General features: G+C 35.0%; 2 protein-coding genes across 4 annotated transcripts in view; one reads left to right on the top strand and one right to left on the bottom strand.

Annotated features, from left to right (window-relative positions):
* Nucleotides 1-4,554, top strand: part of ITGA2 (integrin subunit alpha 2) — a 135,573-nt gene extending 131,019 nt beyond the window's left edge. The window contains exons 29-30 of the mRNA XM_072605657.1: nucleotides 80-196; nucleotides 3,767-4,554. Coding sequence (XP_072461758.1) covers nucleotides 80-196; nucleotides 3,767-3,847 — 198 coding nt within the window. The 3' untranslated portion in view covers nucleotides 3,848-4,554. The remainder of the gene's footprint in view (nucleotides 1-79; nucleotides 197-3,766) is intronic.
* The window catches only part of MOCS2 (molybdenum cofactor synthesis 2), a 30,554-nt gene that overhangs the window by 995 nt on the left and 12,116 nt on the right, over nucleotides 1-17,443 (bottom strand). The window contains exons 6-9 of one of the 3 annotated variants that reach the window (XR_011966343.1): nucleotides 16,804-16,927; nucleotides 6,911-7,085; nucleotides 5,753-5,857; nucleotides 683-839 (exon numbers count right to left, since the gene is read on the bottom strand). Coding sequence is in view for 2 of the 3 variants with exons in the window: in XM_072605659.1 (XP_072461760.1) it covers nucleotides 12,913-12,981; nucleotides 16,804-16,927 (193 nt within the window). In the remaining variant the exon portion in view is untranslated. Of the gene's footprint in view, nucleotides 1-682; nucleotides 840-5,752; nucleotides 5,858-6,898; nucleotides 7,086-11,944; nucleotides 12,982-16,803; nucleotides 16,928-17,443 lie in introns of those variants that run through there. The other 2 variants (XM_072605660.1, XM_072605659.1) reach the window with 2 other exon arrangements.

Genomic DNA, 17,443 nt, shown 5'->3' with positions numbered 1-17,443 from the left:
ATTAGGCTAGGTTGTCCCTATTAGGTCATTCAGAGAATGTGTGATATTATGTGATTCTGATTTTAATATGTATTTTCAGATTCCAGTTACAATAATGAAGCCTGATGAAAAAGCTGAAATACCAATAGGAGTTATCATTGGAAGTATAATCGCTGGACTTCTCTTGCTGTTAGCCCTAACTACTATTTTGTGGAAGGTAAAACAATGAATGGCTAGCTGTCTGCATGTGTATATGTGTGTACAATGTATGCACATATGCATATATTACATGTATGTGTGTATATGTACACACATATGTATATGTGTGTGTAATGTATGTGGCAGGGGAGTGACAGAATTATATAATCTACTAACATCTGTCTTACAACCTTTAAAAAAAAAAAGCTAAACTGAGGAAGATACAAATTGTTAATTTAAGGTACTGTGTAGGGTATCTACTTTTTGTTGTTGCTCATTCATTTCAGTTATGTCTAACTTTGTGACCCCATTTGAGGTTTTCTTGGCAAATATACTGGAGTCGTTTGCCATTTCCTTCTCCAGTCCCTTTTACAGATGAGGAAACTGAGGTAAACAAGGTTAAGTAACTTACCCAGGGTTACCCAGCTACTAAGTGTCTGAGGTCAGAAAAGATATTTACTAGGGTATTACTAAATACCAGTAATTGGCAAGGAATGGCCATTACCTTAGAAGTGAAAATTTAAAAGGTATGTCAAGATTTGATCAGTTACAATCCATTTGTCATAGGTGTTGACAATGTAAGGTTTGCCATCTTCATTTCCCTCTCCTTCCAAACAGTTGCATCGAAGAAGCTATTCTCTCCACTTCCTTCCTTGTTCCCTCTGTTAGACCAGGTACAGAGATTGATTAGCATCTAGCACCTAGAGACATGTTACATTTGTTCAAAGATATCTTCTATGAAAATTTGTAATTTGTAACTTGAAGACTTACAGTCATCTGCAATGTATTATGATCTAAAATCACCATTCTTTGGGCACTGGGATTTGGTGGTATTTTTTCCCCAAGGTTTTCTGTTTTGTTTTGTTTCCTCCAACTAAACCTAATCCTTAAAGTTCAAAAGCTAAATAAAGAAGTCATCATGAAGGAAAAAAGATCATAGCTGTAGAGCTGGAATGGAAATTAAAGGTCATTTAGTCCAATCTCCTGACTATATAGATTAGCAAACTGAGACCCACCCATTGAGGTTAAGTGACTTGACCAAAGACATGCAGGTAGGAAATAGCAAAGCTGGTTTTTGAACTCACGTAATATGATTCAAGTGTAGCATTCTTTCCATTGCCTTGCTCATATACTTCTTATACAAAGGTCTAGAACTTTTTCCCCACAGTTTTTCATGTTTTTTTAAAAGTAATTTAGTATTGATCCTTTTCTCCATCCCTTATATTTCTCAAGGGTCTTATGTTTCTCTTTATATTTTGTTCCATCGTCTAATAAATAACTGATCATTGGGATACAGAATCCTGCTGAAACTGACTTTAAGTACAAGGCGAATGATATCTTAGACAATTCATTTCACTTTTCCAGACCTCATTTTCTTTCCTGTATAAAAGGAGAGTGTTGAAATAGATGATTTCTAAAGCTCCCCCATACCAATGCTGTAATTCTACATAGAAAGGCAAATATATGAAGAAATGAACTTAATTGAAAAAAATATTAGGTTATCTGCAAGTTGCTTCTTAATCAAGTTCAGAGTTAGAATTTCAATAGAACTTAGTTAATAAAAAGAAAACTCAGTAAGCCCAAAGACATTGATTTAAAGATAATTAATAATATCTGAATCTAGTGATTAAAATTTTTCAACCAAAATAAAGCTTTTCATGGAGTTTGGAGCAATATGTTTGTTTTATTAAGTCATTTGTCTTCCAGCTAAATAAAGGTGTTTTCAAAATTAATGTTGATGTTCATCTAAACCCTAATTTACTTTTCTGTATACTTTAGGTATTTATATGCTAATCTGCATATAGACTAGACAATTTGCAAATGCATCGGTTTTGGCATTTAGGTCATAATGTATATTATATTGCATGAAAGTTACCAAAACAGTTAAGGTTCTTTTGTTTGTATGTTGAATTCTGGGTTACTTTTTCAAGTCCTTACCCTAAACATCCCATTTTCTGTTCAGAAATGTACAGACCTTCCAGCAGCCCAGGCTTTCCCGGTTGGAGTCAGTCCTTGGCTTTGCCCTTACCCTTATCTCAATTATGCGATCAGATGCCAAATCTTATTGATTCTGCCTCCATAACAGTTCACTTGTCTGCCTCCTTCTCTCCATACACACATTTAATTCAGGTCTTCATTGCCTCTTATTGGACTAATACAGGATATCTCAAAAGTCTTAGTGCAGCTTTCAGTGATGAAAGTTGAAAGCTGCACTAAGACTTTTGGGACATCCTACATAAGAGCTTCTGAATTGATTCTCTCTGCTCCTGATCTTTTCGCTTCTCTAACACATCCTCTCCTTAGCCAAACTTATCTTCCTAACACACAGGTCTGACTGTGTCACCCCCATGCTCAAAAAAACCTGCAGTGGCTATAGGATAAATTATTTAAGGGAAAGAATTATAGATTTGAGGTAAAAAAACCTGAATTCTAAATCCAGGCTTTATCACTCACTATTTATGTGACCTTGGGCAAGTTACTTTGCTGTAGTTTCTTCATCTGTAAAATGAGGAGACTTTATTTACATGACTTTTTAATTCTACATGATTCTATGATCCTATAGGATATAAATTCCTTTGCCTGGCAGTTAAGGCCCTCAGCAATCTGGCTCCCACCTACTTCATACCAGTCCCTTTCACAAACTACATTCTAGACAAACTAAACAATTCAGCCTTCACCAAACTCAATAATCTACCTCCTGCCTCCATTCTCCATCACTGGAATACAGTTCCATCTTTTCTATTTGACCTCATACTGTGACCATTTCTTCCCACGTGGAATATTACCCACAGACTGGGCTCCCAGAAACTATACCCCCAACTCAGTGGGAAATTAATCCACTGAGTTCTGGAACTTCCACCCTGGGTTTGAAATGTCTTGATTAAAAGTGAGTAACAAATACACCTAGCTCATTATTCATGCCAGACCCAGACCTGATCATGCTTCACGTCCCATCCAGTTGTCTAAGCTGTCTATCCGGTCATCTGCCATGCCAATGTACATATAACCAACCCTACCTTCTTCCTCTTGCTCTGGACAATCAATATTACCATTGCTTTTGGAAAGGACACCCCAGATCTTACAACTCCTTTACCTGATCAGCACTCTTTGGATATGTTGTTTCTACAGGGATGGTCTCACCTTTTTTCTTGCATTTTCAGGGGTTATCATGTGCCTAGCACATAGTAAATGCTTGCTTAATAAATGCATTTTCATTTATTCTCTGCTCATCTTTTCCTCTCAGAATCCTCCTTTTTGTCCAAACTGCGCAAATGCTATTTCCTCTGGAAAGCTTTCCTTGATATCCTTAGCTGTAACTCTTCTTTCCCTAATCAGTACTGGGGAGGTCCAGCTCCCTTCCAATAGAATTTAAGCTCCCTGAAGTCAGCAATTTTTGTTTTTGTCTTAGTATCCTCAGGTATGGAGAATGAAGAAAGTATCTTGTATAAATTAGGTGTTTAATAAAGGTTTGTCAAACTGAATTGGTTGCAGATAGGGGGCTGGATGATAAAGTGACAAAAGAGAAACGTATAGTCATTCCAAAGATATGTTGTTAACATCTAAATACTGTTTGTTTGTATTTTTGCAGCTTGGTTTTTTCAAGAGGAAATATGAGAAAATGGCCAAAAATCCAGACGAAATTGATGAGACTGCACATCTAAACAGCTGAATTGCTACAGTCTTCCAGCACTCTTGTAGCTGGAAATCCTTTGAATGACAGATGTTTTCAAATGTCAAAAACTTTTTATAATTTTATGAGTGAAATAACTTTACAAATTTTATTTTAAGAGAAGCTGCTGGTCAGTTGGGAATAGAAAATTCCTTTTGTGTGTCAGGGGGAGACTTGCTTTTTTGAAAGGTGGAGGGGTTTTATATTAAAAAAAAAAGAAAAGAAGATAATCTTTAAACTGGCTGGACCAGAGTTTATGTTGACAGAATATGTTATCCCAGAACTTCTAAGCATTTGCTAGCCACAAGTGTTAGCAAAATGCAGTCCTATTTTCAGAAGTTTACTGGAAAATAAAGTACCCTGAAGTTACTGCTTGTCTTCTTTGCCAAAAGGAAGATAGAGGAGCTTTTAACATCAGGACAGTTATTCTGTATCTCTTTAATCTGAATAAACAAGCAAATGAGATGAGACTTAGCAACCTGTAGCTAAAGGCCATGTGAGTAGCACAGCTAGGTAATTGTGAAGATGGAAGTTTATCCTGGATACTATGGGTACTGTGGAAGGAACAGTGGCTCTGGAGTTAGAGAAGATCTGGATTAAAATCCCTCTTACGATGTTCACTACCTGTGTGACTTTGGTCAAATCACTAAACCCCCCTGGGTCTCTGTTTCCAGAGCTGTCAAATAAAGGTGTTGGTTTAGATGATCTCTGTGATCCCTTCCAACTCTAGGTCTATGATCTTTCCTATCAGAACCCCTTTTGTCCATCCTGGTGGCCCCTCTCTCCTCTTTGAGCTTCAGACATTGTTGCTGTTAGGTGACTAGTTATCACAGTGAAGAAATCAGGCCTCTGGACTCTCTCCTAAGCAGCTTCTGCTTTCTTATAGCCTTTTCCCTCCTGCCCTTTCTGAACTAAGATTTTCTAAAAGTTCCAAGTTTGTTGTATTTTTTGTCTTACCTGTGTCCCTACCGCCATGATGAATTCCATGGCAACTAGACTATAGGTGGTAAGAATATCTTTGGTTTTGCATGTATGAATTGTTTGTCAGCCCCAAACCACCTAGATCATCTGAAGCCTTTCCAGTTCAGAATTAACTCATCTATAAAATCAAGGTGTTGGGCTAAATGTCTTCTGAGATCACTTTAAGCTCTAAAATGCTTTTCAGTGTAAAGTACAAAGCAACAACCAATTCAAGAACTTAGATTTGGCTTTGGAATGTAGCTAAAGAAAAAAGACTCAGGCACATATTCATCTGAGACTTTCTCTGAGTGCCCTGCACATTTTAAATAACCCTAACATAGGAGCCAGCTGGACAGTGATGAATAACTGAGCTTGATAATCAGTAACAGATAATCAGCTGTTCTATATTCTTGTTTATATTGTGTTCCACCAAAATAACTCAGTTATCCATATAATTTCAAGCTCTTATTCATAAATGGTGGGATATAGACACATAGAACAACTGAGATAGATATGCCAGAGGTTCATCCTTATTGCAGCTGATCAAATTATTACAGCATAAATCATGTCACTAAATAATAAAAAGTTTTACATTTATGTAGCACTTTAAAATTTACAAAATGCTTTCCTCAAAACTGCCCCTATGAGGAAGGTAGTTTGGGTATGATTCCTATTGTACATATGGGGAAAATTAAGACTTAAAACAGTTATGTCATCTGGCTACTAAGCATCTGAGCTATAACCCAAAGCCATGGCTAGCGGCTCCAAGTATGGTACTTTTCCTGCCATATATCTTGCTGCTTCTCAGAAGAAACTAGCATTAAATAACTGAGGTGTTTTTACTCTATACATGCAAGCTACTGTATTTACCAGTCCTGGTGAGTTTAACTAGCATGCAAATAAGCTCTGTTCAATTGATAACTCTTCAATAAGGGCCGCACTTACCCTGACATTGAGTATGTAGCAAGCCTGTCCAAGCTTGACCAATTCTGAGGCATGATCATCTTTCATCTCTATATTTTTCTGTTAAATAGCTTAGGTTACTACAGACTGTAAAACAAAACAAAAATTTAAAAAAAAACTAAACTACTGGTCCTGTTAATCACGGAGAGAATAGACTTTAATATTTTAATGCATGTTAGAATTAAGTATATATTGCCATCCACTTTTAAGTCTGAGTATGTACTAGTCCTAGGCCTTTAGAAAAAATCTATAGAAAAAAGTATCCATTTTATAAATGGAAAATAAGTTCTAGAGAAAGGAGCTTATAAATATAACCAGAAATTGTGGCTGCCTTGCTGTTACAGCCTAACTGTGGATCTTGTAATGATTATCCAACCTTTATGGGCTAGGTCCCACATCATTGCTTCCCTTGATAAAGAACCCGACAGTTAATTCAAATCTTTCTATAACTTTATAGCTGTAAAATGAGGGGAAAGATTCTGTGATTCTCAAATCTTTTAACTGCCCAGAGAAAATTTTGCTAACCAGAAATTTTATTTTTTATAAAATAAAATTTGAAGAACAAAAAAAGGGAAACTTTAAAAAAAACTTTTGCATCTGATGTAATCATGTTAAAGAATCTAATATTTCACGAGTGTTAGGACAAAACCAGTTTCTCATACAAAGTGGTTGTGCTAACACTACTGTTATCAAACATCTTCTACTCCTGAATGTGGGGGTATTCAACCATAACAAAACTGAATGTATGAAAATCCAACATAAATGAATCAGGAAGATGATTATTCACTTTATATGACATCCTTGGAATCTTTTAAACTGAGTGCCCCCCAATTTTAAATCATTTTAAAATGACTTAATTTGTACACAACTTATTCAGGAAAACAAATGATCTAAGCCTTGTCAAAATAATTTTGGGGACCACTCAGTAATGTTTTGAAACACTAAGTTAAATTACATGTGTAGCATAGAATGACATAGTTGGAAGATAAACACTGGGGCAAAATTAAAACATAAATGAGTATTTAAACTTCAAAGAATTAAAAGGTCTAATATATGGTATTGAAAATAATAAATTATCTTTTCAAATATATTTCTGCTACCTTGTTAGAGACTGTATAGACAAATTAGTTATGTACATACATGTATATACATTTTAAATGTAATAGCATTATTAGACACTTTCTTTGCTTAAGTCTTTGGGATATGATTTATTTGCTAGACGTTTGGTACAGTTGTACTGACTCCTTTCCGTTCATTTCATCAGAATTTCCCTCCCACTTCCATCTCTCCAACTTTCTGCTGGCACACTTTGTCACTGAAAAAACAGGGAAGCACAATATACAAAAAATGAATGTAAGCACAATGTTTGTACATAGAGTCACACAACCAATATTGTATGTGTTGGCAACAAGCTGAAGTCACATTGGATTTCAACATTAGTCAAGAATTTTAGTGGCTTCTTATTGATGTAAATAATATATGAAAATCAGAATTATTCACCTATAAATCATTGTAGCCACAGTGCTGTATATGCTATTAAATTGTTTAAAACAATGAAGTCAAATATAAGTTTTTAATGTTATAATACAACTTGAATATATAATACTCGATAGTCAATGTACATTTTGTAAATAGGAAGACAATTTTGTTAAAAAGAAACTGTTACAAGTTTTTAGTTATGGAATATAAGAAGTGCTATCCTAGGTCATAGCAAGGGTACTTATTGCTTCTGTTATTTTTCTAATTACCTGAAAGGCTATCTACCATGACAGTTCACTCAGGAGTTTAGGGATATAGTGGTGGCACAGTGGATAGAGTGCCATCAGCAATCGGCAATCAGGAAGACTTGAGTTGAAATCCAGCCTCAGACATTTACTAGTTGTGTGACCCTGGGTAAGTCACTTGACCTGTTTGTCTCAGTTTCCTCATCTATAAAAAGAGATAATAGCATCTACCTCTCAGGGTTGCTGTGAGGATCAAATGAGATAAAAGTTGTAAAAAGCACTTAGCCCAGTGCCTGACACATAGTAAGCACTATCTGAAAGTGAGTTATTATTATTTATTGTTATTCTATTCCCATTACTACTGGAAAAGGCATGACAATTTTTGCCCAGTGACTCCACTCACATCAATGATGCCATTAAGGAATGGCGCTACACAAACTGTGGTATATAAATATAATGGAATATATTATACCATAAGGAATTATTAATATGTGAAAAATTGAATGCCTAGACCACAACTTTCTTCTCTGGCCCCCAATTCCCCAGAGCTTCTATCCTTTATACCCTCAAAACCTGGCATAGTGCCTTTAACAAATGACTGTCCAATCATTTCACAGATTTATATATCTGATTCACATCACTTCTAACCTCAAGGTCCATGAATTATTTTATTCCCAGTGTGAAACCAAGGTTCATACACAGTTATGACACTTAGCTGTGGAATGCTTTGCAAATCATTTCACCTTCTGACCTTTAATTATCTATAAAATGGGGATATTTGTATTACCTGCTTCACAAGGGTGTTGTACAAAAAGTGACATTAAACCCTAAAGCCTTAGAAGAAGATACATCAACACAAAATTTTATTAAAAGAACTGACATCAAGCTGCTGAGTAAGGATTTAGTGGAAAATTCTTTTAATCCACACCATTCCCTTTGCGATGCTTAAAGTTAAATAACTAATATATATGGTATAATTAGGTTTTCAGTGCTTTCCCTTCATATCCCTGTCCTGTGGTTAGTATAAGAGATATTATCTCCATTTTGCACAGAGGTGGAAACTGAAGCAACAAAAGGTTACATGATATGTGCAAGACTACATGGTTGTTTAGTTTCTGGGGCTGAAATTAAACCCAGTTACCCTGGCACAGTCTCTTGATTTCATATGGCCTTTTCCTTATCTTTCAATGGTGTCATATTCTTATATGAGTCAGCCTAACTTAAAAATGTTTGTTAACCTTTTTTTGTTGTTCCTTCTATTAAAAAATAAAAAGATGCTCTTCCATCTGTAGAACTGTGACTGTACAGCCCTCTGCTGGAGAACTTCCTTAATTACATGACTACATTGCAGCAATGGCTTCTGGTTTGGAGTGAAAACCATGAAGTTTAACTTACCCTAACATATTCCTTGACTATGTCTCAGAATGGGACTGAGGGAAAAAAAGGGGGGGTGGGTCTCAAAATGGGAAATGGGCATATACATCCAGGAAAAGTGTTTCCACAAAAAAGCCACTACTTCAGTTGAAATTGTGTTGCAGAGGACCAAGAGTCCCATGACAAAAATGTTCTAAGGCATGTAAGCTATAAGATTTTCCAGAAACTTGAGGCTCTATAAAGCAGAACTACTTGGAAGCCTGTAAGAGATAAGAAATGGGGAGACCTGACACCAAGTCATAGAAGGGAGATGAAAAGAAGTGTTCTTGCTTCCCTAGGAATTCCCAAATTTCTGACTTTTAACATGTAGCTAGTGATAGCAAGTCAGATGGTATCAGGCATTGGGGTAGCTCATACATGGAAAAGGTATGATCTATCTCCCTGCAAGAACAACTTTATCTTCTGAAGTCACTAGATCACTGCATTGATCAGAGTTCTGAAGCTTTTCACTGTTATTTTCCTTCACATTAATTAAGGCAATCTTTGGGCAGTTATATTGGTTCTGCTTTCCTCCACTTCAGTTCATGCAAGTTTAGTCAAATTCTGAACTTTATCACAGTTATTTCTTACAGTGTAAAATCTCATTACATATGCCTCTTTTAATAGTCACTCCTTAACCGATTACATCACTGATGGCACCCTCTTTGCTTCTGGTTCTTGGCTACCGCAAAAAAAAAAAAAAAAAAAAAAAAATGCTGCTGCAAATATTACAGGGTAAAATGCTTGATGTTGACTTCACTGTATGTTCAGCTTATGGACTTTTATAAAAAAGCTACATTTCCTCCCAGAATAGTTGGACTAATTTGAAACATCACCAACAGTTTATTATTATGCCTGTCCTCCCATAACTTTTCCAACAATTACCATTCTAGCTTACTTTTGCAAATCTAATGGATGTGAGGTAAAATGAGTTGTCCTAAACATGACTTTAAAAAGTTATGTTTGTGATTTGGAGCATCCTTTCATATGGCCGTTGATACAGAATGGAAAAATTATTGGATTTGTAGTCAGAACTTTGGTTCAGATTCCACATCTGTTATTGCCTAGCCTGAGGAAAATAATTTTCTTGTGGTCTATTTCCTCATATTTGAAATAGGAAGGTCCAATTAGTTGATTTCTCAGGTACTATTCCAATTTGAAATTCTATAAAAACAGTCATTCTGAATATCTATTTTAATAGGAACTTTGATTTTCAGAGCCAGTGTCCTCTGTACTTACCTTGTAGATTGAGATTCCCAGACATTTAGGGCAAAGGTTTAGTAGTCTTTTGCTGCTTTTATATTTTAAAGAATATTTAAGTTTTAAACAACTCAGATTTGTGCTTCTCATTCTCAAAATGAAAGTACTAGGGAACAGAGGGCAGCTTTGACAATGTTGGTATCACAGTAAACCTCTATTTCTCAACCACCCAAGACAGTTAATAGCTGTACTAAGTTCAATGCAATATTTCCAGGTGCTATAGATTCCACCACTGATTCCAGAAATTTCCTGTTTAAATATTCGTGTAATAACTCACAGCATGTACTATATGCAAAGCATTCAGGTTACCAAGATCAAATAAGGCGGTCCTTGTGGTTAAGGACCTTACTATCCTAGCAGGGCTAAGGTTAAACAGGCTTAACCAAAGGACATGTCACAGAGGATTGACAGTGTTCATTTGTTCCAGATTGAGGCAAAAGATTGCTTATTGATGACATTCTTCAGAAATATGGTGACTAAAATAAAGGAAGTACTGATGAAGAAGTCACTAAAAACATTTTAAACATTTCTGAGTAACAAAAGAACATTTCAAAAATACCTATGATTCTATTGAAGTGCTCATATTAAGGGCATATATTTGATCCTTCTACAATGGCATAACAGACATGACAAATTATAATCCTACAATTCTTTTCTCTGGTGCAGAAACCAAAAAGGCAAACATCTTAATTTACAGTCAGCTTTCACAATTATTCACTTTTCTTCCATTAAAAAGTCCTATTCCAGTGCTAGGTTGTAGCATGGATATGTCTGAGTTCTCAAAGGCTGTGATGGTGGATCTTACTTAAGCACATCCCTTATTTTTACACACATATGACTGCATAAATAATCACAGCTCATCTTCTACTTTCATTTAATATTTCCAAGAAGATAGTAAAATTATTGTAAAACCTAATCAATTACAAAGTAATTGTTCCTAGTAGAACTGGCTCTCTCAGGGACTACTCTAGACTTATCCATCTAATATGTGAGTTCCATGTATTATACATACTTGGATTCATTCAATGACATCAAAATTTTTGATTAGTTATTTTAACTTCTATTAGCATAATAAATTGGCAAATTTCAAGCTGGGAATTTTAAAAAATCATTTGTCAGAGGATCTCTGAGAGTAGCTTTCCTCTTTGCCTAGAGTGAGCTCAATTTAATCTTTTACTTTTATTATTTTATTTCTGGACTACCCAATAAAATGAGTATTTTCATATACAAAACAGAAGAGAAAAAAGATAGCATATGAAGCCACAAATTACAGCTTTCTTTTTCCTTCTACATTAAGTTCAGTATGTGACTTTTAAAGCGGACCTGACTGTCTCTTCTGGCTTTTCTTCAGTTTGCTTCTATAATTTTTTAGTGCTTCAATGACTCTTTTCTTTCTTACCTCTACCTTTCCTCTCACACTCAACTCACCCCTCAACCCCATTAAGGAAAAAACACACACACCAAAACAGTTGTAACAAGTCTGCAGTCAAGCTAAACAAATTCCCACAATGGCTGTGTACAAAAACAAATGTCCCTTTCTGAACCTTGAACCATCACCACTCTTAGGAGGTGGGCAGCAGGAGGTAATTTTCTGGCATCCCGGTTGAGCACTGCAATACATTGTTCTTAAACATTTAGAAGTGTTCACAGTTCCTAAGTTTTTTCATGTTGTTTTTCTTTACAATGCTGTTATAAATCATTTTCTAATTCTACTCATTTCAGTCCATACAAATCTTCAGTGGGCCCAATTTTGAATGACAGACATCAACACAAGGAATAGTTAATGAATACTTTTTTTTTATTTTATGACTAATTTACTGGCTTTAAAATTCATATAAAATTGAGAATGAATCAATAAAAATGTACTTGAATTGATCTGTGGTAAGAAAGAACTCTGAAGCTTCTGAAGATACATTAACACATTAACTATTTATATTATATTCATTGAAAAAATTAATTGACCTTTCATGCCCCAGAAATTGATGGATATGTATTTTTATTACATATATATTTTCTTATAATCTTATAATCTATGTGATTAAACCTGGTTGGAAGTTAAGTATTAAAAGCACAAAGGCCATTGAACTCTCAAGACTGATGGAAACATTTATTTCAACTCTAAATTTCTTTGCTCCTTGGTTTCATACTCCAAATCAATAGAGTAAAAATAACTATACTGGGGCCCCCATACCAATACCTATGTCAATACTGATCTTCTAGGAAGAAGTGTAAGTAAGAGGGAAGGAAAGGCACACACCTGTAAACACAAACAAAATTAGCTTGGTAGTAGAACATACTCTTATCACTCCCTAAATGTAAATCATGTCATTATTCCTTCCAGCTTCTCATTCCTAAACACACATCCCCCCTTCCCCCCGAGACTTGCTGTCTCAGTGGTATGCTATAAGAGAATCTGCCTTTGGCCAAATATCATGACCTTGCTGAATTAAGTTAAATTTAAATTTACATTGCATTTTAAGGTTTACCAAACATTTCCCTGCTCATAACCCTGTAAGTTAAGTAATACCATACCTGCTTAAAAGAAGAGGAAAGTGAGATTCTGAGAGGTTTTTATGACTTTGCAATAGTCAAAACGCCTAATAAGAGTTAGACATGAAGTCCAGCTCTGTCCATTTTACCACAGTGCCTCAGAAAGATCAAAAAGGCTCAGAAATAAAGGAAAACAACATAAAATTTTAGTAAATGGAGCAATTTTTAGAGCTCTAAATTTTCCTTTAGTAAAAATTAGTCCTTTTTTATCCAAAAGCATTCTTTGTTTCTTTTCCAAGATGATGTTTCTTCTTCATATAGCTCCTAAAATTAAGAACACGATTTTAAAAATGTCATTTTCCTCACAATAAGTGTAAAATTTCTGAATAAAATAGTCATACTATTTTAAATTTAAATTTAAAATTCTACTGTTTCATATGAACTTATAAATTTTGATTTTTAGAAAAAGTCATTACTTAAATTCTTCAGCATCCACTGAAAATCTGCTCTGGTGTCTCCTCATTACAAATAAAGTGAATGGAAATGTATTTCCAAGAATATGCCAAAGTATGAATTCTAGCCAGGTCCTACCCAGCTGGAAAGGACTGAAGTATATATTAGGTAACAATCTATGTCTGTTATCTAAGATTTAGTCTAGTTAAGTTCCCAAGGATGCTTCTCCACACATTTGGCCACAGCAAGTCAAGATGATTATTTCCTAAGATGTAGAGACGCAGATTCCCAGGTAGGTTAGAAGGGTACCCAAAATACAACATCACAACCTAAATTATTTTTCTCTAAACATAAGAGTTTTCCCTATCAATAGATTACCAGATTGCTTTAAGACATGTCTAAGACATGATGGATTTGGGTTTAAAATTCTGGCTCAGCCATTTATTTTCTATGTGTTTAGTCAAATCCCCTTTTCTCTCTAGGCTTCATTTAACAGGCCATCTATTAAACAAAGGAGTTAAAGTAGGTGAACTCTAAAATCCTTTCCAGTTCTAAATCTGTGAACTCTTTTTTCCACTCCGTTAAATGAGAGATATTTGCTATAGGGCTCTCTATTCCCCTTCTGTTCTCAGAACACAAGCTTTAATTATGCTACAGTTAGCTGAGGAATATGGGCATAACACTCTTTCTCTTCTTTCTGTCTCTGCTGATCAACCAAGTCCTCTCTGGAAGTGGTTTACATGCAGGGGGAAGGAGTGAGCCAGCCTCAATGGGATTATGCCCCTGGTTACCTTACAGACCAAAATTATATTCCTCCTCTATCAAAAATCATGGTACATGCCAACAACCTGACTAGAACTTTTTTTTTCCTATCAGTTTCTTAAAGAACTGATTTTTGGAAACTCATATTTCTACCTTACCTATCTTTGACTCTTAAACAACAGGGTCCCTCCTCCTATAACAACACCTTTTTTTGATCTGGTAACACTCCTTTCCATATTTTCAAAGACATTTAGTCAAAATGTCAGTTGGCTTTCATCTAAGCACTGACCCAAAATTTAACCTATCGGCGAAGACAGAATACTACTTGCAAAGAAAAAGAATCCCTTTCATTCTTGACTAAATGAATCCTAAGGGGAAATTACAATAGGGGAAGACTCCTATTATACTACACAAGAGTAGAAAGCTAAAATTGAACTAGTAAGGAACTGATGAACTCTTTGGTACTATCACTGGCTTTTCAGGCTAATGATAACAGCTTACACTTTTACAACACTTGTATATTTATCAAATGGGGCTACATATCCTATATATCAGACTAAAAAGTTACATCATTTACTCAAAATCAAATAGCTAGTAAAAAGAAGAGAAAAGGTTTGAGTCATTACCTTCTGACTCCAAATACACTACACTTTTGGTATGCTACATTGCCTGGGCAGCATCTAGTCCTCCCCAAACATTTTTTTTAAAAATTCTATTTTGTCTTTTTTTTTCCAGTATCACTTCCCATCACCTTCCAATATCACTTTCCAAGCACTATACTGCCCATATTTTCAAGAAACACTATTTGCTTAGATCTAGTTTCCACTGACAATTTAATGTCAACCTCAAAATCCTATGTTAGGTCAAACCTCATTTTCTATACTCTAGTGGCCCAACTATAATCATTTAATAACAGAAACAGCACATCTGTCTTTGGAAATACTCTATTTGTTTACAGTGCCTAACATGTAAGAGGTAGTTAATGAATATTTGTTATTTGTTGAATTGAATAAAATTATTTCTCTCAAGATGTATTGTCTCAAATGGCTATTAGAAGTTCTCTCCCATATGGAGATAAATAAGAAGAAAGGATATGAGCATCTTACTTTCCTGTCTACTTCAGGGGTCAGGAAAAACAAATAAATTAAAAACCAGAATCCCTTATACATCTACAATAAGGATTATAATCTACCTAGAAGGTCACAGGACAGGAAATGTTCACGGATAGGACTAAAAGTATTTTTAAGACTAAGCAATACTCAACTAGTCACTTACTACAATATTTAAAAGTGAAATATATGTTCAAAGAAACAACCTTGTTTCTCTTTATATTGTCAAGTACCTAAGATTTCCTTTAAAAAAATCATCAAAATAAGTTAATAGAGATCAAGTCTTCTCCCCGAATTCTACAAAAACAAAACGAAAAACCTAATTTAAAGTCTTTGTGAAAGTTATCAGTTGATAATCTGAATTGATAGGGAATTGATTGCTAATAATCTGTCTTTCTATCCATTCTAATAGTGGCCCTACTATTGGTGAAAAGCTTTTTTGTAAACAGGTGTCTTTGTATCCTTGTCTTGATACATTTTTCCCCACTTACTGCTATTATCTACTCAAAACTGCAGCATATGTATTTTAATGAGTTTTAAAAGTAACTTCACTTTAAAGAAAGAATGCAACTTTTTATTTAATACAATGGGTATGTGTGTGTGTGGAGGGGTTGGGGAGGGTTAGGGAAGATTTAAAATAGCTCCATCTCCTCCTTAATGAAAAAAAAAATAACCTGGAATCAGAAAAGGAAAATGTTATATGAGGAGTTTGTAAGTCTCAGTATCTATGATGTGGGCAAAGCCCAGATTTCATGTTAATGGAGAAAGTTAAAAACAAAATTAAAATTAGTTGCTAATTTTTAATTCAGTGTATACTGAATTATATGTATTATGTATTGAATTATGTGTGTGTGTGTGTGTGTGTGTGTGTGTGTGTGTGTGTGTGTGTGTATAAAATCAATGTATATTGAGCATCTAAATACTTCTATAGGGAATATGTCATTTTTAAGTCCTAAAATATTGGTAGCTCAATTCAACACAAAGTCAATCAATCAAATAATTTATTGAGGGCCTGGTATATGATTCAAATAGGACTTAGATCTTCTGCAAAGAAGCACCATGGAGTAGAAAGTGACTTAAAAGCTACTACTTCCTGGCTCTGGAGCCAAGAAAGCCTGGTTCCAATCTTGCCTCTGACACACACTAACTATTTAACCTTTTGGTCCAGAAAACACCTTCCAACTATAAATTTCAAAGAAGGTGACAATTTGCATTGGGAGAGGGAGTTTCCTAAGACAATGAAATGATAGACACCCCCTCACCCCTCCCCTCCCCCAAACACGGTATATATATTTCAGGTACAATAAGGGATACGATAAATGGCTCTTGCTCTCAAGGGACATAAATTCTTCAAATTAAAAGATATCAAGAAAATGAGTTCAAAGGAAAGATTAATTTGAGTCTGAGTAGTCAGGGGAAAAGTGTGAAAATCAAAAATAGTGTGAAAACAGGATAACATCCCAGGTAAGGGAACATACAGTTAGTAAGGCAGTTTACAGACCAGGTTGGCTAGTGAAGAATTCACAAGGGAAGTAACAGAATATAAGGTTGAAAAGGCAGATTGAGAATAGAATGTGGAGGGCCTTGAATGCCAGGATAAGAAATACTGACTTTGTCCTACACATTTTAGGGTTTGTAAATAAGGGAGAAACATGACATGATGGGATCAGTGTTTTAGGAAGCTAACTGCAATAGATCAGCCCTAAGGTGATAAGGATGCTTTAGCATACATAATGCTACAAAATTCAGGAGTAAAATTCTTTGCATTCCTGAGTATATATAAATATGTTCAAATGACAAAGTCGGACATCAAGTTTTTTACCTTTTTCCAAATTGGAACTTTGGCTTTTAATGTATCAATAATATATTTCACAGCTTCAAGAGATGCAGCCCTGTGAACTGAAGACACAGCAATGATCACACTTGCTTCTGTCGCTGGAACTAAGCTGAAATAAGATGGCAGGAGAAAATTCTTAAAAATAAATTTGATCAACTTGTATTTTAAGTAATAAGGATGATATGCTACGCATAACTTATAACTAGGATTTGCTATAAGAATATCACATGTTTCTTAAACACAGTGTTGAAACTATATTCCGTACCAAAGTTGCATCCAAATGGGAAAATAAAAGTTGAGCCAATTTGTTGCTATACATCTACCCCATCTTTTAGAGAAGAGAAAGAATCAAACACATAATGTTGAATATTATATGGTACATCTGAGTAGAGAAAATCTTTTCTACCTAAAATTCACTGTACATTGTAACCCCTAATAAACACAGACCCCATTTCACAGACCCCTAGAAAACCTGAAACTCCATTTCTCTTTTTTTGCCCAGTTCCTTTACCCTCCTTACCATTTCTCTTAATTGTATAAGAATATTAATTAAATTAAATGTCTGCCAGAAACTTCACTTTAAGTAGAATAGCTGGCATGATAAGCAGGATCTGTAAAAACTACA

The sequence above is a fragment of the Notamacropus eugenii genome, chromosome 4, assembly GCF_028372415.1.
Source record: "Notamacropus eugenii isolate mMacEug1 chromosome 4, mMacEug1.pri_v2, whole genome shotgun sequence".
NCBI lineage: Eukaryota > Metazoa > Chordata > Mammalia > Diprotodontia > Macropodidae > Notamacropus > Notamacropus eugenii.
The sequence above is the reverse complement of the archived record's forward strand: the minus strand, read 5'-3'. Positions and strand labels throughout refer to the sequence as shown.